Here is a 22,324-nt window from a genome sequence, read left to right on the forward strand (position 1 = left end):
CAGTTACTCGGTATCTGGGCCCTGGACGCGCAAGACCCCGGAGGCCACAAACGGTACCGGAACACAGCCAGGAGTCACGCTGCACACCCCCACCCGTACCTGAGGCAGACTGGGATTGAAATTTTATTTTTAAAAGGTAAAGCTGTTTTATTAAACGTCTTTTAAGGACTGGGAGTATGACATAACAAACTTGAGCAACATGTGTAAACACGTGTGAAATGCGGTTTGATTTCAGTAGTTTATTTTGGAGACAAAGCAGTGCAAGAGGCCGGCCACGCTTTCCTGTTCCCCGGGGCTCAGGGTCAGAACTAGGAAAGGTGACGTACAGACATTAATCGGGGTTCAACACTCAAGTCGTGTAAACGTGGTTAGTTGTTGGGTCCTCAGTTTCCAAAAAAGCCGGGCAGTTCTGATGGCCTCTGCCCCTCGCCCAAGCCCTGTGCCTCCCTCCTCAAAGTGGGCACCCTGCAGCCCAGCTGAGCCAGGCCGAAGGACCTCCATGCACTGGCTCGGGGGCCTCTCTCGGGACACTCAGCACTTTCTCTAACGTCCTCCGTCTCACTGGGCAGAGGACAGCCCGGAAGCCTTTTTCACTTTTTCAAAGTAAACTGCTATCTTAAGACACAAAAACATACTTGTGGGGGCTGATGCCTCTCACCCAGCACTCCACATCTTCCAGGACTGCAGAGGCTTCTCCCCAACCCTTTTCTCTGCAGAGGGGGCTGCCTGGATCAGGGGTCAGACGGCAGAGCCAGTGCTTTGCTGCCAAGGTGATGGGGTGAGTCCGAGGTGTGCAGAAGCGATGGGGGGCGGGTGGCTCCCTGGCACCTGCTGGCTCAGTGCTTGGGGCTTGCAATGAGAGGTGGACCGGGCCTGCTGGGTGAGGAGGGACCCAGCAGGTGTGAAAAGGAGTGAACCCACTGGGAAGAGGGCCCCGATCTCCATGGTGTCATGCCGAGGCTCCCGCGCCTATCCTCACCTAGGTGACTTTATGGAAAGGCAGGCTGCATCCCAGGGGTTAGGGCACAAAGCCAGCCCTGTGGTGCTCTCTGATCTCAAATGTCCACTAGAGACGAGGGGGTGGAGGCCCAAAGACCTGGAATGATTTGCCCAAATCACAGCACGAATCCTCAGCACAGGCGCCATCAGCTCGGGCCTCCAGCCAGGCAGCCTCCTTCCCGGGCTCCAGGGAGCAGCAGTGCTGGCTTAGGGGAAGGAGACCGCTGTGCAGGGCTAAGTGGGACGTGTGTTGGGGGGCCCGGAGGACGCCCAGCTTCCTTTCCTTCCCTTTAGTGAGGGAGCACAGCCCAGACCCCAGCGCGGAACTCCCCTGAGGGGTCTGTGGCCTCCTCTGGCTGTGGGGAGGGAGGGGTTAGCTGCACACCAGGCAGGGTGGGGGCTTACAAAGCCTTGGTGGAGACCAGTAGGAGGAAAAACAAGGAAGGGGCAGGTCAGGGAGTGGGGAGTCAGGCAGAAGGGAAGCCACTCTCACTGGTCAGCCTCCCACAGCCTGACATGGGCAGGCTTCCCCCAAGGGTCCCGGTCCACAGTGGCCATGGAGACCAACAGACAGGGATGTGCACAGACACTGGCATGGCAGCCATACGCACACCCCTCACCTCCCATCCAGACCTAGTGTTGCAAACACAAGCATGTGTAAACTCAGTTAGGAGGTCTGCACAGTAGAGAGCAGGCGGACGGCCCCACTCCCCAACGGTGGACCACCTGGTACTCTCTTCCATCCCCCACTACCCCTCATTTAGATCATGACATCAGAAAATCAGGTTAAAAATTAAAAAACAGAAGAATCAGATCACTGGGGATTCTTAGTAGTAGCATCACCGTTGGGAGCTGCTGGCCCAGCGGGTGTGCTCTGCGCCCTGCGCTGCCCCTCTGGGTCCCGGCTCCGTGGCTACTGGGAGGAGGCCTTGGTGGCCAGGGAGGCCACGCAATGCTGCTGGAAGCTGGGCGACACGCCGGCGTTGCAGCCGAGTCTCTGGTGCGGCAGCTTGGCGGTGCCGCCCGCGTCGGCCTCAGCCTTCCAGGGCGCGTCCTGGCCCATCATGCTGCCGCAGCAGCCGGGGCTGGCGCTGCATGTCCGCTCGCCCACCAGGCCGCCCGCCGGCTCGGCCAGAAGCTTGCTGTGCCTCAGCGGGGCCACGTCCCCTGTGGCTGCCGTGGCTGTGCTCTGACCCTGCAGGACAGTGGCGATGTGGTTCAGGAGGTCTGTGAAGAACTCGCTCACGCCCTCGTAGCCTGGGGGTGGGAGAGAGAGACAGCACAAGGGGCGTGAGCCAGGGGCACGCATCATGCAGGGAGGAGGAGGAGGAGGCAGAACCGATGGGCTCCTGGGACGAGGCAGGGTGTGCTGTCAGCGTCCCATTTACAGAGAAAACGTGAGGCTCAGCAGATAAGGGGGGCTGAGGGGAGTCAAAAAGCTTGGACGCCCAACCAGGTGCATGCTCCTCGACCTTCAGCTGTTGCCAGGGTGTGAGAAGCTGAAGAACCTGAGCTGAGGATGAAACTTGCTTGTCCCTGTTCCTCTCAGGCACAGCTCCACTGTCTCACCCACCCATCCACTTGCATGGTAAAAGCCAGTACATGTGCAGGGGATGTTGGCGTGGCTGGAGATAGCAGCACCAAAGCCAGCTCCACACACTTGGAGTAATAAATACCCCTGAGGCCCAGCTGAGTCTGGCCTCAGGCTGAGTCCCGGAGACCGCTTCCACCCTGAGCCTCAGCTTCCCTGTCTGCAAACTGAGAAGAGAACGCCGCCGCCCAGGTGGAGGCTGCTGTGGCACTACTGAGAGAGGCTGGGATGTGAGTGGTGTCTGCTTCACAAAGCAGCTGCCGCCCCAACTGAGTCTGCTTCCTTCTCACCACAAAATACCTGCAGGGAGGCCCCCTGTGTCCCATTCTCTGAGGATCACAGCCAAGGAACGGAAACGCTGGGCATCACTAGCAACACCCAGGCCTGAGACAAGCTCCAGGGTGCAGCATCACATGCTCCCCTTAACAGAGGGGAACACAACAGAAACCGTGGTACCTGCCTGGGGCAAGTGCTTCCTAACACAGTTGCGAACATCGGCAGAGCCCTCGGGAGCCACCAAGCAGGTTTCGGATCTCAGGGGAGGATTCTGCTGGCTCCCAGCAAACTGCTCCAAAAGAGACTCACACAGGGCAAGCGCCCCGCCTGCCTGAGCCAACTTGGAGGGGCGGGAGTTTTCAAAAACCCTGGGCTGTCCTCTGGGACAACATTTACAACCATCAGCCCCACCAGGGTGTGAATGAAGGTTCAGATGGGGGCACCCTGTGCCACCTCTTACAGTGCCCAGGGGCCTGGAAGATGAGACTGCTGAATCTGCCCATGCCCTTACTTATTCAGCAAACAACTGCTGTGGTTTGAGGAAGCCCAAGTCTGAGAGGGGATGCAGGGGTGCCCGCGGTGGAAATAAAGATGGCTATTCTGGCCGGCAAGCAGCGCCTCCCGAGCTGGCACTGTGCGAGTGTCCCGCAACATCCTCTCGCCTAATCTTCATAATGCTGTCCCCAGTTTACAGATGAGGAGGCGTGACCGTTAACCACCACGGGGAGGGCAGTGATGACGTCCATGGCGTTCACAGCACTCGGGAGTAGCAGCCACTGGGCAGTGAGCACCACGGTCCTCAGCCCACCGCACCCCTGTAGCCCGTTTCACAGGTGAGGACCCTGAGGCTCAAGGTGGCTCCTAAGAGGCAGAGTGGGATCTGAAGGACGCCCTTGGTCTTGTGTGTGCCTTGAATACCACATGGTGCCAGGTCCCCCACCATAGGACCCGGGGCGTCCGTCGGCCCTGGGCTAGGGCTGGAGGGCAGGGTAGGTGTCCCGGGCACGGGCATGGCTGTTGGGTGCCTAGGGAGAAATGCAGTGGAGGAGCTCCACCATCAGGTCAGCGCCAGGGAACAGGGAGCCATTCTCCAGCAACCTCCTCCATCATCCCCAGACAAGGCCCAGTGGCCCAGGGCAGGGAGGCCGCTTTCTGTGGTGGTGCAGAGACGGCTGCCTCCACGGAGGCCTGAGGATAAACAGGAGCTTGGGGAGCGGACTGAGGCATGAACCCGCAGGGCAGGGTGCCAGCTCCATACCAGCACTGTGCAAAAGCCATTTCCTCTGTCTGCAGGGTGGGAAACTGGTTCCCACTGCAGTGAACACTGAGACTTAAACGTTAGGTGGCTTGTGCCATCACAGACTGTAAAGGCAGAGGCAAGATTCGAACCCATGGCTGGAGCTGAGAGGTGGAAGGGCTGGGGCTGACAGTCTGGGCCCCATCCGGCTCCACCACGTGACTTTGGACAAGCCACTCAACCCCCAGCCTCACATTCTTATCAGCAACACAGAGATTCCAGCGGCCCTTTGCACATCGCCTCGTGAGGACAAAGTGAGGCGTCGGGGCAGGCCTAGCTCACGGTGTCATCAGCACATGCAGCTGTTGTGGTTATTACTCCAGAGCCAGCCCCTCTCTGGAGGGGCCCTCTCCCAGGCCTCTCCCACCCACGTGCTGCTGGACACCCATGGCCCAAGGTGCCTCCTGTGGGGTGCAGGAGAACAGGCCTGATGCTCTGCTTGGCCCCAAAAGGGTGCTCTATGGTAAGGCGGGCACACTGAGCTATCTCCCGGGGAACCAGCTCTGCCCTGCCAGAGCCCTGGGCCTCTCCTCAGTACCAGGCTCCCTCACCAGTGTCTGCCAGGCTCAGCCATAGTCCCACCCCATCTGGGTGGCCCTTCTCTTGGCTTCTCTGGAAGAACCCTCCCTGTCCACACTGGCTCACAGTGCCCCACACTGGCTCACAAGGCCATCCCTTATCTGCACCCATAGATCGCGACCATCCACACATTTTGTGTTGGGAGGCACTGGCCTTGCTCAGGTGCAAAGCTTCCCACCCTCTCCTGTCTCCTCCCTCCTTCTAGAACTTCTCTTCTAACAGGCCTCCCTGTGCCCCCCTGGCCCTCCAGCCACTGACGTTGTCCCCTTTTCATTCTGCCACTCAAAACATGCTCCGTGGTTTAGATCCCACGCTTCCTTATCCTGAACATCCCTTGCATTATCCTGAATGTCCCTTGCGCCCTGGTTCCCTCATACCTGCACATTAAAACCCCATGAAATCCCAGCTTCAGCTAAACCCATGGTTTCCTCCCCACTGCACCCAGAGGCAATGGAGAAAAACATGATCGTCCCACGGGTCTGCCCTTCAGTTCACAAGCACAGATCTCATGGTGGCTGCTCCCCGACTCCCAGGGTGAGCTCCAACGTCCTCAGTTCACCACACGCAGCTCCCCTGACTCTGTCCTCCACCCTTCCTGCCCCGCAGCTGCACCTGCTGTAGCCACAGGGCTCCACGGTGCCTCTCCTGGGACCTGCCCCTGTGCTCCAGTGTCACCACCTCACAGAGGAGCCCGCTGACTGCCCGCTCTGTCCTCCGCCTCCTCCAGACAGGGGTGAGCTCTCCCCAGGCAGGGCGTGGCAGTGGAGCTCAAGCTGCATCAGCATCTGGACCAGCTGGGACACACAGCAGCCCTGGGTGACAGCAGCCCTGGGCGACAGCAGCCCTGGGTAAACACCAGCTGAATGACAGGAGCCAGCACACTCCTCTGAGCCTTGGCTTCCTTGCTGTGGCCTATGCTGCTGACTGCGCCTGCGCATGCTCTCAGACGAGCGGAGGTGACACACACAGAAAGTGCCCAGCCAGTGCGTGGGGCCAAGGTCCTGCCTCACCTCCACGATAAACAACCCCGAGTCCCCACCTGCCAGGCACAGTCTCTGAAGGCAGGAGGCATTTCCTGAATGTTTTTGCACCTCAGCAGCTAGCAAGGCTGGCTTCACCTCCACAGCAGATGCTTTATGAGGGTCAGGATGGAGAAAGGAACGGGGGACCCCCATCTGGGGAACGGCGGGCACCAAAGCTTCAAGCGCGGCTCTGTCTCTGAGCTGCTACAGGAGGTAAACAAGCCACTGAGCCTTGGTGTCCCCGGGGCGAGGCACGCAGCCTGGTGACTGCGAGCTGTGATGTCACACCATCATTCCTCATGCCCTGTGCTGGGGCTCTGCTCCTGCGGTCCCCATAGGGCCCCTCACTGAGAGCTGAGGGGCATATGGCAGAGCCTAGCTCAATGCCAGTGGGTTCCTAGGGCCCAGCTGGCAGCAGGGAACAGACCCCATAGCCCAGGGCTCCTCCCCAGGCCTCTGCCCAGCGCTGCAGTTCAGGGTGGTGGAGGCAACCTGAGCCTGGGAGTCTCTGGCCTGCCACCAATGTGCTGTGGGGCCTGAACAGCTTCCTCCTCTCTAGGGCCTCAGTTTCCCAACATGTAAACTGCAGGGGGCTGTAATCCCTTCAAGGTCCTTCCTGCTCCTTAAATCGAGGAGGGCCTGGGGGAGGGGCTGATCCACCAATGACGCAGGTGGAGAGAGGAGGTGAGGGACATGCGTGCTGTGGCCACTGTGCCTGGCGCTCCCCAGGTGGAGGTGCAGCTCTCCCTCCCTCCTCGCACACCCCGTAAGCCCATTGCACGGGTGAGGCTGAGGCTTCTCGGGGCTGCACCTCCCCGGACCCCGTGGTGAGGGAGAAAGCTGGCTTTCTGGCCTCGGTCACCCCACCTCGCCTGCCTGGTCACCTGAGGACAGTCTCTGGAGGCCGGTCAGTGGAGGTGGCCTGGCCGCCACTCACCTGGGAAGGCATTGATGTCAATGACGGCGTGCTGCCCTGTCTGGTTGTTGATGATGATGTCGATGCCGAAGAGTGACACGCCCAGTGCCTGCCGCAGGGCCCGGGAGAGCTCCCGGATGACCTCGTCGCTCGGCCGCTCGAACACGCCCTCGATCTTGTCCAGCTGCCGACATACACAAGGAAGTCAGGCCATGGGCCGAGGAGCTGCGAAGCCGCACCACACAGACAGACCCCCACACCAGCTGCCACGAGGCCCTGGCATGCTTCGGGCCAGGAAGCCAGACAGACCTACTGTGGTGAGCACGGGGCGGCCACTGGCCAGGTCCTGCCGTCTGAGGGCCGCCAGGCACCAGGTGTGTGAGGCTCATTACCTCCTGTGGGCTCATCACAGCCTGGAAGGCCAGTGCCAGCACTGCACGTTACACACGGGGAAACCGGAGCTCAGAGAGGGTTCGGGCTGGTCCAAAGTCACACAGCTCAAAAGCACAGGGCAGAATTTGGACCCATATTTTTTAGCCTCTAAAACCAAAGCCTTTTAACAGGGAGGAAGGAGATGGAGAGTGTGTCAGGGACCTGGGAAGACATGGTGCAGAGCACCGAAGCCGGAACTTGGAGGCAGGAGGATGTGGGCCCCTGGGAGGGGTGGGAGAAGGACAGTGGCCCCAGGGAGGACACAGGGGAGGCAAAGGTGCAGAGGCCAGCAGCTGCGGGACATGGCTAGGAGCAGCTGGGGCGCAGAGCCGGGCAGAAGTGAGGAGTTCTGATCAGACCCCCACTTGCCCGCCATCACAGAGACCCCCAAGGAGGTGAGGGCGAGGGCCCTGGGGCCCAGCAGGCCAGTCTTCCTTCCCAAAAAATGCTGTTTCCAAATGAACTCACACCCCAAACAATGCGGGCTCCCCAGAGAGGCTGCTCTGCTGCTCCTGCCTGCCTCCTGGGGTCCAAGCTCAGCTTTCCTCAAGGTTTCCATGTGCTGGTCAGGCCACCCTGCTCTGTTCTCCCTCCCAGCCTGGCACTCCCCTCTGCCACTCAAGTCCTGTGGCAGCTGGCCTGGGACAGGCACACACTGTCATGGGCTCAGCCTGCCCCCAGCCAAGGCCTCCAAGGAAGTGGGGCACTGCACTGGGAAGGATTCTGGAGTCAGAGAGACGTGGGTTCCAAACCTGACAGTGAACTCCTAGCTCTGTGGACTTAGGAAACAGTACTTGGCCTCTCTGTCTCAGGTTTGCTCTTCTGTAAAAGGAAGCAACAGGCCTCCATCTCAGACTTATGTTGATAAGGTGTGGACAGTATGTGCCCGGCTGGGAGGAGATTCATCTGAATTTTAGGGCAGGAACTGCATCCCGTCTCCTCTAAATCAGCCAAGGGAGGGCTCACACTAGGTGCTCAATAAATAGTGAAGTTTTGGGGGTTGTGGGCTTAGGGGCCAAAGGGGAAGGGAGTGGCTGATCCATGAAAGACAAAAGTGAAGCTGGGTTCAAAAGCTGGAGATGGAATAACCATCTGACCTGGCAGTTCTGCTCCGGGGTACACACCCCAGAGCTGAGAACGTGTACTCAAACGGATGCTGTCCACCCACGCTCACCGTGGTGTTATTCATACTCCAGCGTGCATCCACAGATGAAGAGCTACAAAAACTGGTCTATCCATACGACGGAATATTGTACAGCCATAAAAAGGAATGAACTTCTGACATATGCCACAACGTGGAGGAACCCTGAATACATCATGCTGAGTGCAGGAACCCAGACACAAAAGCTCATATATTGTGTGATTCCATTTCTACGGAATATCTAGGACAGGTAACGCCACAGAGACAGCAACGAGCTCAGCGGCTGCCAGTAACATGAGGTGGGGGAGATGGGGAGTGAGTGCCGGTGGGCCCAGGGTTTTCTTCTCAGTGATGGAAATGTTTTGGAACCAGATAGAGGTGGTGATTGGACAACACTGTGAATGTACTAATTGCCACTGAATTATTCGCTTTAAAATGGTTAATCTTATGTGTGTGAATTTACCTCAATTTTATTTTATTTAGAGACAATGTTTCACTCTGTCACCCAGGCTGGAGTGTAGTGGTGCAATCACGGCTCACTGCAGCCTCGAACTCCTGGGCCTCAGCCTCTGGAGTAGCTGGGACTACAGGCGTGTGCCACCATGCCTGGCTAATTTTATTTGTTTTTTGTAGGGACAGGGTCTCACTATCTTGCCCAGGCTGGTCTCAAACTCCTGGCCTCAAGTAATCCTCCCTCCTTGGCCTCCCAAAATGCTGGGATTACAGGTGTGAGCCGGTGTGCCAGGTGCACCTGAATTTAAAAAAAAAAGTGAAAGCAGATCAACAGGGCTGGGGACAGAGCCCTGGTCACCAAGAAAAATGGCCCTTACCCAAGCACAGGAGGCTGAAGTAACCACTGGGAACTTCCAGGGAAGGAAGCGCTGAGCAGGGACCCAGGCCCGGGCGCCGCCCACGCTCCAAGGGACCCACACCCGGATATCACCCACGCTCTGAGGGACCCACGCCTGGATATCACCCACGCTCCGAGGGACCCATGCCCGGATATCACCCACGCTCTGAGGCCTACACCAGCACATCTCCCACCCCGGCTTTGCAGGACACGCAGGGCCCCCCTGCTCACAACCTCAAGGCCTTGGTGTCGTATCTGGAAGAAATACTTTCTAGGGGGCAGGAGTGGCCTGGCTGTAAGAGACACTCATCCCTTAGCACTTTTCTTTTTTTTTTTCTTTTGAGACAGGGCCTTGCTCTGTTGCCCAGGCTACAGTGCAATGGCGAGATCACAACTCACCGCAGCCTCGACCTTCCGGGCTCAAATGATCCTACCACCTCAGCCTCCCGAGTAGCCGAAACTACAGGCAAGCAACACTACACCCTGCTAATTTTTGTATTTTGTTTTGGTAGGGATTAAAGATCTCACTACGTTTCCCAGGCTGGTCTCAAACTCCTGGGCTCAAGCGATCTGCCCGCCTTGGCTTCCCAAAGTGTTGGGATTAAAGGCATGAGCCACCGCGCCCAGCCACTTAGCTTTTCTGAGCCTCCTGGGTCACTCTTGCCAGTGGGGGCCAGAGGCTAAGCCTAGTGGGGCAGCTCAGCCACTCATCCTGCAGCCCAAGGCCCTCACTGAGTCAGAGAGACCCTGGTGGACACCTTGGAGCTGCCCACTCTCCACTGTGTACCCTAAGCCATAACAGAACCCTTCTGGGCCTTGTTTTCTTGCCCCAGTAAATGGGGTAATAAAAACATCTCGCTGCGAGATTGTGGTGCCGACGACGGGAGGAGCTGCTGCCTCAGGCTGACAGCACAGGCCCAGCAGCAAGGGAGCTTGGCTGCTGCACTGCCACACGCCCCATGGCACGCCATTTACAAAAGTGCTCTCGGCTTGGTTGCAGAATCTCAGAAATCCTTCCGAAGTTGTCTGGTTATCCAAAACCAAATAGCCATCCTAGGACAAGATGGCTGGGGCCCTCAATGCAAGTGATCTGATGACGTTCTGGAAAGCAAGGAGGTGACAGAGGAACTGGGAAGGCGTTCATGGGTCCCCAGTGGGCCTCGGCACCTGGCCGCCAAGACCGTGCCCATACTGCACACCTGGCAACTGCGGTGGGTGCTTCTCACCCAGGAACTCCCTGGACTCCGGAATCCTTCTGGGGCAGGAAGAAGAAACCAAGGCTCAGAGAGGCGACGTGACTCGCCTTAGCTTGGGCCGGACCCCAGGCAGTCCCGTCAGAGTCTGTGCTCTTAACTAATACCCTAGACTGAATTTCGAAAAGCAAAAAGTGTATGGGGCCCTCCAAGTTAGGTGGGGCTAGGCCCATTCACAGGGGCATCCCACTGGGAAGGGAGGGGGTGCTTTAAGGCCAGAGGAGGGCTTCCTGCACCAGACTCCCAGGGAGGCCAAGGCAGGACTGGAGGAGCCCCAGGTGGGCAGGGGCAGGTGGATGAGCAGCAAGCGTGTTTCCGCACCTGGGAACAGAGCTGGCTCTGTCAGGCCAGCCTGCGGGCATCCAGGAGGGGCTGATGTCCCAGTGGAAAAGGTGGTGCTGACCGCATTTCCCTTTTCTATTTTTGGAAGTCGTCAGTCCTGGCAGATTCCTGACTAGCAGCCATGCGCTGAGGGAAGGAGGAGGTGACTGCAGACCTCAGAGGTGAAGGGAAGGGCCCTGCAGTGTCTCTAGGCTGACCCCTTCCCGTTTTACAGATAAGGAGATTGAGACTGAGGTCAACAAGTGATAATCCAAGACAGTGACTTCTGGATGGGTCCTTCTGCCATCACGGCTGCTGGCCCTGCCCCTGAGAGGACACTCAGTCTGCAAATGCCAACTCCCCTCCATTGCATGGGCTGCCGAGGCCCCCAGAGCAAAGCCATGCAGGGAAGAAGCCCCGGGATTCTGAAGCTTAGAAGAAAGCCGTCTCTTGCACAGAACATCTTATAATATTCTCAGCCAGGCACTGAGGCTCTGTTGAAATCTGTTCCCAAAGCCTGATATGTTCCCAGGGGACATGTGTCAACATCCTGAGGGATGGCGATGTTCCCTCCAGGTCCTGCCCACGCCTGTGCTCTGTCTAACCCTCAGCACACTGCTGGCTCCTCAGAGGACCCTGACACAAAAGACAGACAGACAGACAGGCCATCTGGGTTCTGGGGCAGCCCCCCGAGGGACGCGAGCACTGCCACTGGAGTGGAGGCTGGTTCGTTGGAGAGGCCAGCCCAGGACAGGGAGGAAGACACCAGCAAAGCCCCCCAGAAGAGCAGCACACATGCATCCTCAGAACAGCGGGCTCCCTGGCAGAGGGCTCTGAGTTTAGGGAAGTGGCCGCTGGCTCTCTGGACTTCGGGCAAACAGCAGAGGGTAGCCTTTCCTAAATTCTTTGGGGTCAGGTGCTCAGGAATCACTGGTGAGGTCAGAAGTCCTAAATTCCTGGAAGATCCAACTTTAGAGTCAGACAGATCTGGGGTCAAACCCCAGCCTTGCACCGTGTGAACAGCCTTGTGAACGTGCAAAGATCACTGAGCCTCTCTGATGCCATGAGACCTGATTGCGACCCACACTGCAGAGCACCTGGGCTGACACTTGCCACAGCAACACTCACTGAACGGCCAGGACGCCCGTTACCCATAGTGCTGGGGGCAGGGATAACACTCCTGCCAGCCTCAGGACCACTGCAGGACAAAGGACTGAGATGGTGCTGCCTCCACAGCCTTTTTAAAAATCAGGAACAAGGCAGATTAGAGAGCAGTTCTTCCAATTCCTCATGCTGGGAGAAGGGTCAGCACACTTTCTGTGTGGGCAGCTTGCAGTGAGTGGTCTGTCCCCGCAAGCCCAGTGTGCCCCTCACCTCTCCCTGTGCTGGGCCGGGCTGCAATGGCTGCTAGCATGAAAACTCGAAGCAAGCAGAGGAACAGGGGGCTCTGGAACCTCCTGGGGCCCCTAGCATGGAGGCAAACGTTCTTCCCACCCTACCCTGCTGGAGAGCTTGGCCAAGGACCCCATGGCCACAGCAGCCCACACCTAGGCCCACGGGAGGGCAGTTTCAGGCCAGGCCACCCCAGCAGAGGGACCCACCTCCGTCAGGACCGATGACGACTCCGGCTTTGACACGTTGTGGCTGTTGAAGAAGATGGACTCACGGTCTGAAAAAGCAACAGGAAGGAGCCGGCGTTAGAACCTCAATGCAGGGACCACACTGCCGCCACCTGACACCAGGGGGCAGCATCACCCCAGGCACACAACACGTGGCCCCGGGCTCTGCAGAGCCCTGGGCACCAGCCCTGGGCACGGATGTGTGCCCCATCAGGGCTCCGGTTCACCTTCTCCTCCCACATAAAAGTAACCGATGTAATGAGCTGACCTCTGCTACCGTCTCACAGCATCACATCTGGTTTTCCCTGAGGCCCTGTTCCCAAAGTGTGCTGTCACTATACAGGGAAGTGGGGGAAAAGGGCTGGGTGGGACAGCTAAACACCTGAATATCACGGCCAGAGAGGGCCCACAGTAAAGCAGCCTCTTGGTGTTATTTAGGCCAGTGCTCCCAGCCCACTCCCCAGCCCACGGGACTCTCTTTTGGGGAACATGCTAGAGACATAGGGACAGGCTGGCACCGGCACGTGAGCACTTAAAATACAAAGGGTTCTGGTGGTTCTTAGCGACTTAGGGAAAAAAATAGGAAATCAGAGAATGTAGGCTTCCACAGGATCCGTCCAAGAAAGCACACAGCACAATTTCTCTTTGGCAATGCAAGCTGGCACAGAGAGTCTGAAATACCCTCACCCCACACGTCTGGCTCCCGCCTGCCTCCCACAACACCCGGCCCGTACAGGCCCACTGGGGACCTGCAGAGGCAGACCAGTCCAAAGAACACTGAAAGTGCAAGTAGATCCCACAGGAGAAATGTCTTTGGGGAGTAAGCCAAAGTCACTTGGGGGAAATGTCAGGTCGGTTGGTCAGAAACACGCTCGTAGGCACTGGGAAGCATTGGCACGCAAATGCAAGAATTGCAGAACCATGAGCCTCAGGCCGAGTTCTGGAAAAGGCTGTCTGTCACCATCCCACGACTTCCCCCAAGGCTGGCACGGGACCGTCCTGGGCCGCCAGCCCCAGCAGCCCCTCCTTGAGTCCTTGCAGGGTGAGGCATTGTGGCTCCCACTCCCAGGATGCAATGCACACCCCTGGCACCCAGGCGCCTATGTGCGAGGACAGGAGGGCACTGGCTGAGGGCCGCTGCGTGCTGGGGGCCATGCCAATGGGGCAGCTGATCTGGCTGCCAACGACCCATCAGCTCCAGGACTCCACAGCGCCGCAACAATCATGCATGAGGGAGTGATTCGGGCGGAAGCCAAGCAGGCAGGCGCTGAGATGTACCCGGCGTCCCTCCCGCTAGCGGGGCACAGAGGCCCCTGGCTGCCCTGGTGTGCCCAACAGTACTCCTGCCGCTCTGACCAGAGCCAGTCCAGACGGGGGGCATGAAAGATGGTCCTGGGGAGGAGCCTGGGGAAAATAAACACCCCGCAGGACATGTGTCATGTGGCCCCCAGGATCTCTACTCCCAAGGCACCGACAGCCAAGAAGAGGGAGTCTGTGGAGATGGCATAAGCCCCGTGGGCTTGTGGCTGGAACAGCTCGAGCAGCTGGGAGGGGAACGCTGCCCACCTTCTCATCCTGTAGCCCAGCCTGGCTCAGCCCCCTGAGCTCAGGGCACCTTCCCACCTATTTCCCTGTAGATCCTGAATAGCAGTTGCCAAGTGGCGGAGAAGGCCCAGGGGGAGGAAGGGCCACCAAGCGCAGGTAGACACAGCAAAGATCAGGGAGGCTGGGAAGTTTGCAGGAGCCGCAAGGAGAACACGTGGGTGCTGAGTGGGTGCCAGGAAGGGCCAGAGCTGGGTACTCAGAGGGGCCGGCCAGTGTCTGCTCACCTGGACAGATCATGCAACCCAACAGCTTCTCCTGGCAGGAAGAGCTGGAGTCCAGGACATTTCAAAAGGGGCTCTTTTCTCCTCCTGGCTAATTCTGTTTTTCTTTTTATTTTTTTGAGATGGAGTCTCGCTCTGTTGCCCAGGCTGGAGTGCTGTGGCCCGATCTCGGCTCACTGCAACCTCCGCCTCCTATGTTCAAGTGATTATCCTGCCTCAGCCTCCTGAGTAGCTGGGATTACAGGCACCCGCCACCACGCCTGGCTAATTTTTTGTATTTTCAGTAGAGACGAGGTTTTGCCAGGTTGGTCAGGCTGGTCTTGAACTCCTGACCTCAGGTGATCTGCCCGCCTCAGCCTCCCAAAGTGCTGGGGATATAGGCATGAGCCACCGCACCTGGCCCTTCTGGCTAATTCTGACCTGGGAGCTCTGGCCAGAAGACCCTTTTGGCAGGGCAGTGAGAGATGGTCTGGGCTCAGTTCCTCTCTATGTGCGGTCTGAACAGGGGTCGGAGGGAGTGGGAGCAGCCTCCCGTGGCTGCCAGTCACCCAAGAGATGATGGAAAGCTGAGGCAAGTGAGAAGGCATCAGGGAAAGAGACCTGGTGGCCAGCTCCAAGAGAGTCGGTTCCTCTAACACATCAGACCAGGGCGTTGCTCCCAACATGCAGCGGCAAGCCCTCACTCACGACAGCACCCTGGATTTTGGGTGCCCCATGCAGTCTGTTCCTGGACTAGCCCAATAGCACCGGTGGAGAACTACCACCAATGTTCTACAGGGAGGGAGGGCAATGAAAGGAAGAATGTGTGTGTTTTCTTCTCAACTTATGGATTTAAAAAATAGGTTTAAAAGAAGAATAAATGATAAGATTAGCCCCCAAACATCCCAGCAACTCAGCAGTACAGCCACGAGCTGGGCCACACTGCTTTTAGCCTTATTTACTTCATCTCCTCTCTCTCTCTCGGGAGGCGAAGGGGATGGGGAAAATGTGTCCCAATGCTACAGATGGTGACCCAAGTCATCTTTCAGTTGCCATGAGTATCATCTCTGCAGAGGGACATCCTGAGCTGCCCTTTCCAAGTGGCTCCCCTCACCCAGTGGTATCCCAGGACACATTCTCTTCCCCTCAGAACCCCTCATCTCAGGCCACAGTTGACCCTTTTCTTATTTCTCTCCTTGTGTGCAGTTTCTCCTACCAGAATACAAGATCATGAGGGCAGGAAGCTGGGTGCCTGTCTAGTCCCTGCCTGGATCCCCAGCAGCTCACGCAGGGCTGGGCACATGGTAGGTTTGATAAATGCTGTATCACTGACTATTAAGAGGCTCTGGAGAGGAGCTCAGCAGACTATAGACTGTAAGCCCGGCCACCTGCACTTGTAAATAAAGTTTCATTTGAACACAGCCGTGCCACTCATTTACATATCTACAGCTGCTTTTGCACTACAACGGCAGCATTAAATAATTGGGATGGAGCTGGAAATGTTTATAATTTGGCCTTTTGCAAAAAAAAGTTTGCTGCCTCCCGCTCTACATGGTGAGAGGTACCACTCATGCATGCCTAAGAGAAACAAGGCTCAAGCTGGAGAGAATAACGGAGGGAACCTGCATAAAGCTGGGAGCCTGCGCTGCGTCCTCAGGGTAAAGATGAGCAAGAAATAAACCCACTCTATAGAAAGGGAGAGCAAAGGAACCCGCTAATCTCTACCCTGGCACAGGGTGGAGGGAGGGAAACAGTCTCTCCGTGAATGCGAACCACAGGCAGAGAACACAAAATGTTCCTGGTGGATGGCACAAGCCACAACCTGACTTCAGCTCCAGCCAAAGCCTCTGCATGGATGCCACTGGCTATAAGGCACACTTGATTTGAGATGTCAACACGTAAAAAACAAAAGTGCAGCTGACGGGCAAAGGAGACTGGCAGTTGTCGAGTGAAGACTCATGTCCCTGTCTCTATCCCAGGTCCAGAAAAATCCCACTCAAGGAACCCCCATCCCTGCGTGGCCACGGGAAGTTGGGGGACATGTCATTGGGCAAAGGAAATTGGAAAGCTGGGGTGAGGGCAGGAAAGAGGCCAGAGTCCCAAACCCCCTTTCCAACTGGTCCAGCTTAAAAGGCTGCTGTTGCATTACACTTCTTATCCAGAAAGAGAACATACACGTAGAAACCAGAGGACCCACGTTAGCTCCCTGGCACAGTGCCCTAGAGATGGGGACACAGAATCAGCTTTGGGGATGGAGAGACACACTAACAGTTACTTAGTTCACGTGAACAGAATAAACATTTCTCCTTTTTAGCTCTGTGTGTTTCTCTACTATTTGGGCTTAGTCTGCTTTTTTTTTTTTTTTCCTAAGAGGCAAGGTCTTACTGTCACCCAGGCTGGAATGCAGTGGCATGACCACAGCTCACTGCAACCTTAAACTCCTGGGCCCAAGCGATCCTCCTGCCTCAGCCTCCTTAGTAGCTGGGACTGCAGGTGCACATCACCATGCCCAGGTAATTTTTTAATTTTTTTTTTTTTTTTTTTTGGTAGAGATGGAGTTTCACTATGTTGCCCAGGCTGGTCTCAAATTCCTGGCCTCAAGCAATCTTCCCACCTTGGTCTCTTCAAAGAACTGGGACTATAGGCATGAGCCACCACGTCTGGTCTCCTGGTGTGCATTTTATGGCAAACTGGCAACCTAGAAATAGCCACACAAGAAGACACACAGGCAAGGAGTCCTCGTCCTCACAGATACAGGATAGGAGCCCACACTCTGCTGCTAATAGTTCCCAGCGTCGAGACGGAAACTGGCTCAGCATTTTGCAACCAGAAGGAAAAAGGAGAAAACAAACAAACAAAAAAAAAACAGAAAAACCCAACCACAGTGGATAAGAAAGGAGATCTGACAGTAAATTTCTTTTAGAGATGGAGTGACCTGGGTAAAAACAGAAAGGAGTTGATATAAAATATAACTCCTCTTAATTTAATATATTTTCCATAGACTTAAAGCATTATTATTTTCTTAAATCAGGGAATAAACAGCATTTTAAAAAATGTCAGCCTCTTCCAGCCCATAACTTGGAGGAATATTTCTTGGTGGTATATAGCCACATATAAAAATATGCTTCCAGCATTTGGCTCCCACCCAGTGGGCAGGGGCTGGGACCATGATGTCCCAAACCCTGAAAATACAGCCTTGAGTCTGGGAGCCACATGCCCAGCTAGGAAGGCCGCCTGCCCTCGGAGGAAAATGAACACCTGCGCGTTTCCAAAGTATCCACGCTCTGCATGTGTCCATGGAAAGAGAAGAGGCATCTAGGGGAAGAAGGGCTGAGAGGGCGACCGCAGCACTGCAGCCCCTCCATGCCGGGCGGCACACCAGCCAGGAGGTGTGGATGGCCACAGGCAGTCCCCGGAGGAGGGATGCCAAGAGGACACATCTGTTTGCTCAGCTGGAGGTAAAACAGCCGGCGTCTGAACGCTTCTGATGATGTGGGTTCCCCTTGCTGAAAGAAATGTGCAGCTGATTTGAACAAGCCACAGCGGGGCAGTGAGTGTTCTCCAAAGGGTCCTCCTGGAAAGCTACTTATCCCAAGACACTGCCACTGTTCCAAAGGTTTCCAGAACGTGCCTTAGAGATGCCTTCAGAAGCCACTAGAACATCCTTTCAAGCAGCTCCGCTGCCAGCAAATCTTTAACTCAGTGTCCGTTTTTAAAATGGCTGAGGCTGGAGAGGGCGGTGAGCAGCTGGCGGAACGAAGGCCCCTCAGCGCAGTGGGATCCACAGGCTGCTCCCTGGGAGGCTGCTTCTCAGGCCCAGCGACAACAGCATCATGCTGAGAACGCCCTATGTGACACCCACGGGACTCCTAGACCACCGTCCACTGACTCAAAACCCGCTCACTGGCACGGTAGGAGTCCTGCACCTAAGAAGACCTATAACCCGGCAGCTGCTGCTTCTCACAGAGCCTGATTCACCCTGGCAGCTATGCGGGTAGCAGCAGGCAACTCTGTTTCAGGCTCCCCAGGGGAAAATGAGACCCAAGGTAAAGATGGCTCAGCGGGAGACAGCAGGCAGCACCTGCCCTTGCTTCCCTGGACGGCCAATCCACGCCATGCTGGCCACACCTGTCCCAGCGTGTTCCTGATGAATATCATTATTGTGTGGGTCCCCAGGAAGCATCCTGGGGACAGAACACTTCTGGATGCGTCCTGGAGTCTACGGTGGTTCAGGTGGGTGGGGCCCCTACAATGACCCAGGGAATAGGGACATTTTACTAGTTCCCCAAGACCTCTTTATCCACCGTACACAACTGTTTCCACCTTTAGAGCACCTCTCCATCCCACCAAGAACACAGGGTGGTGGGGGCAGTGCCGAAGGACAGACAGCTGCTGCCACATCCCAGCTGGGCCCCTGAGTCTTGCTCAGCCCAAGATGGTGACAGGAGCAGTTACCTGATGTGCCTGCGGAGAAGTTCTTGAGTGAGGGCCTCTGGACCACGGTGTAGGACTCGCCAACCACGAACACCTTGTACAGGACGGCGTTGTGGTTGATGAAATTCTGGACCACGCAGGGTGGCTGGATGGCGTTCAGGCCCTCCTGGTTGAACACGATAGCCATCTGGGAAGACAAGGGGTCAAAAGCTCTGTCAGTATCCACCACCCTCTCAGCCTCCAACACACAGGTGTGTCACCTGTCCAGAGCACCTCCACCAAGGCCCATCCCTGGTCCTATGGCATGAGGACTCCCTGAGAGGAGCCTTGAGCCAGGGTGAGTGGAGTGGGACTTGTGAAGAACACCTGGGGATGCATCCCTTCTGCCGCGGGGTTGGAGATCCTCCCTCCACCGGGCCTGCCATGTGAGATCGAGCTGGCTGTGCACTGCACAACTTCTGAGAGTGTGATGCCACTTGTCGCACCGTGGTCCAGGGAAGGGGATCGCTGAGGTTGTGTGCTGCTCAACCCTCTGACATCCTAAAGGCTCCTCCACAAAGACCCGGGAGGAGGAGGAAGGAAGCAGATGACTCGGGCGCAGGAGTCAGGAGGCCTTGGGTCAAAGCCTGTCTGATGACGGCTGCCTCTTGTCAAGCAGTTGTGACAAGCCGGGCCCTGTTCTGAGCACGTACACCAGTTACCTAGTGTCTCCCTCACAATGCACATCTGAGGTGAGCATACAACCTTTCACAGATGAGGACGATGAGGCGCTGAGAGGTTCAGTGACTGCTGGACAGTGAGTGAGCCCAGGATGGAACTGGGTCTGCACAGCACCCAGCCGCGCCCCTACACACGGAGCCATGTGATACTCCGCAAACAACAGGCCTTTGTGCTCCTGGTCCCCGACTCCTCTGGGGAAAAAGGTCCCTGACAGGAGATCTGGTAGGGGCTGGGGTAGGGAGTGCAGGGGGGCAGCTGCCAAAACCCTCTCAGCCCCGGCCAGCACGGGCTCTGCACAGGGTCTGCTCTAAGGACAGAGGGGTGGGCCCTAGGCCTAGTCGATCCAGCTGCTGGTGCCAGGGTCACGGCTAATCCCTCAGCCCGCAGGGCCCCAGGAAGGAGCCACCAGACGGCTGGGGCTGCTGAGCAGGGATAATGGGCCCCGGAGAGTTGGCTGCCTCCCCAGCTGCCACCCCTTGTGTCAGCTGCCACCCCTTGTGTCAGCTGTCACGGAGCGCCGGCCCTACGTGCCTGGAGCTCAGCTGGGCAGGACAGACGTGGAAATCCAGGCCACATGGGAAAAACAAAAAGTGTGTGTCTGTGCTGGGGGCGTTGGGGGGCAGTGAACATCTCCTCAGCCTTCTGACAAGAATAAAGGACAGGAAAAACACGAGCAGCTCTGGAGTCAGGCAGGGGCTGGAATGCCTGCTGAGCACTTGCTGTGTGAGCCGAGGCTGGGCCCCCACCCTGCTTAAGCGCCACTGTCTTCCTCTGCAAAATCATGGGTGGCTTCAGGGATGCTTTGAGCTTTTGGCTAAGTTATAGCTTAAAAAAAAAAAAAGATTCCACTGTGGAGCAAATGAGTACCCTCACACTGGCTCAAAAACAAAACAAAAACCCAAATAAAATAGTTCTGAGAACATAAAATGAAGACAGAGTGGTTTAGCAGAAATGGTCCTGGTTTTGGTTGAGTCTCAGGCTGGGAGATTCAGAGGCAGGGAGTGCGCGGGCTGGGATGCAGACGAGGACTCCCGATCAGAAGCAACTGCTGCCCTATCTAAAGCCAGCCATGCACAGTGCTATTTTCTGCCCCTGCTGTACTTGGCTTCCCCGGGTACCCCTGGAATCTGTGAGAAGCTTGTCCCCCAACCTCTGCCTATCTGGTGGACAGTGTCCACCCCAGAGGGCACGTCCCTGCAATGCTAACATGCCCCATCTGCACAGAGAGTCCGCTGGGGTCTCTGAGTACATGGGACGTGGTGGCACACCTTGCCGGCAGTGGACCCAGACAGCCGGCTGGGGAGTAGAGGGAGGGGCACCTGTACAAACATCCTGGAGCCAGGCGGCTAGAATGAGGGGTGATTTATAGCTTCCCCTGAGCGTGCTGACCCCATACTTGAGGGCTGAGAGTCCCAAGGCCCATCAGGGGCATCCTGAGAGGGGTGCACCTGGATCCAGAACCCCCATCCCCTTCAGCAAGTACCGGGCAAGTACCAGGGCAGCTGGTTCCGGCAGCTCATCCAACAGTCCACCCAGGCAACCCTGGCAGTGACCCCTCATCCTTCACAGAAGCCGCTAACGTCTCCAGTCACAAATGTGATACTCTGGGTGGCTGGGTAATTTGCCAAAGTCGCACAAATGGCAACACACGGCACCAGAATCGGTCCCAGGTCTCTGGGATTCCACAGCCCCGGCCCTCAGGCCTCGAGTGACTCGCAGAAGTGGCTCCCTCCTCCCGGGCTGCCAGGTTGTGAGTTAGGCGGATCTACGCACACTGATAACTACGCTCGTGCTTCCATCTGGGAACATCCAAGCAACTCACACACAGAGGAACCACTGGGTGGTTAAAGGGGCTGGTGGAAGGCGGGCAGGCAGATACTGGGGCTGAGGGGGGCCTGGGGACCAACGCTGCTGCTCTCGAGCCTTCCTGCTCCCTCCCTGGCCTGGCACATCCTGGAGGGTGCTGCCAGCACCAGGCACAGAGCCCAGGTAGGCTGCGGCAGGAGGGCCAACACCCACAGGAAGACTACGTGAGGGCTCCTGATTTCAGACAACTGACAACGGGACGGCGGGCTGTCTCCACACTCCTTCCCATCACAGCATGTGCTGCGCTACGCTGACACTGTCTGCTGACACTTCCCCGGAAGTGCAGGCCAGGGATAAAGAGCAGTACATAACCCAGGAAAGGCCCATGCTGCTGCATCTTCCCCTTTTAGTCGTGAGCTCTGGGGAGCATTTCTGTTGGTGGGGCTTTCCAAGGACAAGCCTTCCCCAGAGAGCCCACTCCGGTCAGATGCCTGTTGCCCAGCATACCCCAACATGTGCCCACTGGGGAGACCCCAGGCAGGGCTGTGTCCAGGGCAAAGACAAGGCCCCAGGTGTGGCTCCTGAGGGTGGTGCGGGCCCTGGCCCCAGCGAAGCCCCTGCATGACCATCCACTCCTCTAGCCCCTGGAGTCCTCACAGGCTCCTTGGCTCTCTCTAGGGACAGGACTCACATACTATGCATCTGTCTCCTGGTCTCCATGGTCCTCAAGGTGGCCGGGAACATCATAGAGTGAATAAAAGAATGAATGGGCGGGTGGGTGACTCATGATTCAAAGCATTCCACGGGGTTGATTCTAAGCGGCCCTCTTTTCCTCCCTGGCCCGTCTCAATTCAGCAGCATGGCAGACCCCTGTGGCAGTGACAGAGCCTTGTCAGAGCTAACAGCCCTCATGTGGGCCCAGCTCGGTGCCTGCCACAAAACAGGCCCTCGAAGAGATGACACTGATGGCCCAAAGGACAGACAGCCCTGCAGGGCGGGCCGGACTGAGGCATGACTCGCACAAGCTCCCCTATGGACTGAACGTGTGCCCCAGAATTCCTACGCTGAATCCCATGCCCCACTGTGGTGGTATCTGGAGGTGGGGCCTTTGGGAGGTCTTGAGGGTGGGGCCCTCAAGATGGGATTAGTGCCCCTATCAGAAGAAATCAGAGAGCTTGCTCTTGCTTTCTGCCCCTCCCCATTCACACACACAAGAGGCCATGTGAGGACACAGTGAGAAGGTGGCCATTTGCAAGGTAGGAA

The 22,324-nt window shown here is 57.1% G+C and overlaps 1 protein-coding gene across 3 annotated transcripts in view; it reads right to left on the reverse strand.

Moving 5' to 3' along the window:
- Window positions 1-219: 219 nt before the first annotated feature.
- Window positions 220-22,324, reverse strand: part of ITPK1 (inositol-tetrakisphosphate 1-kinase) — a 180,000-nt gene continuing 157,895 nt past the window's right edge. For all 3 annotated transcript variants that reach the window (XM_054666235.2, XM_016926632.3, XM_054666236.2), the window contains 4 exons: window positions 18,557-18,722; window positions 12,279-12,346; window positions 6,702-6,864; window positions 220-2,256 (listed from right to left, as the gene is read on the reverse strand). In XM_054666235.2, the coding sequence (XP_054522210.1) occupies window positions 1,913-2,256; window positions 6,702-6,864; window positions 12,279-12,346; window positions 18,557-18,722 (741 nt within the window). In that variant the 3' untranslated portion in view covers window positions 220-1,912. The remainder of the gene's footprint in view (window positions 2,257-6,701; window positions 6,865-12,278; window positions 12,347-18,556; window positions 18,723-22,324) is intronic.

Source organism: Pan troglodytes, chromosome 15, assembly GCF_028858775.2.
Source record: "Pan troglodytes isolate AG18354 chromosome 15, NHGRI_mPanTro3-v2.0_pri, whole genome shotgun sequence".
NCBI lineage: Eukaryota > Metazoa > Chordata > Mammalia > Primates > Hominidae > Pan > Pan troglodytes.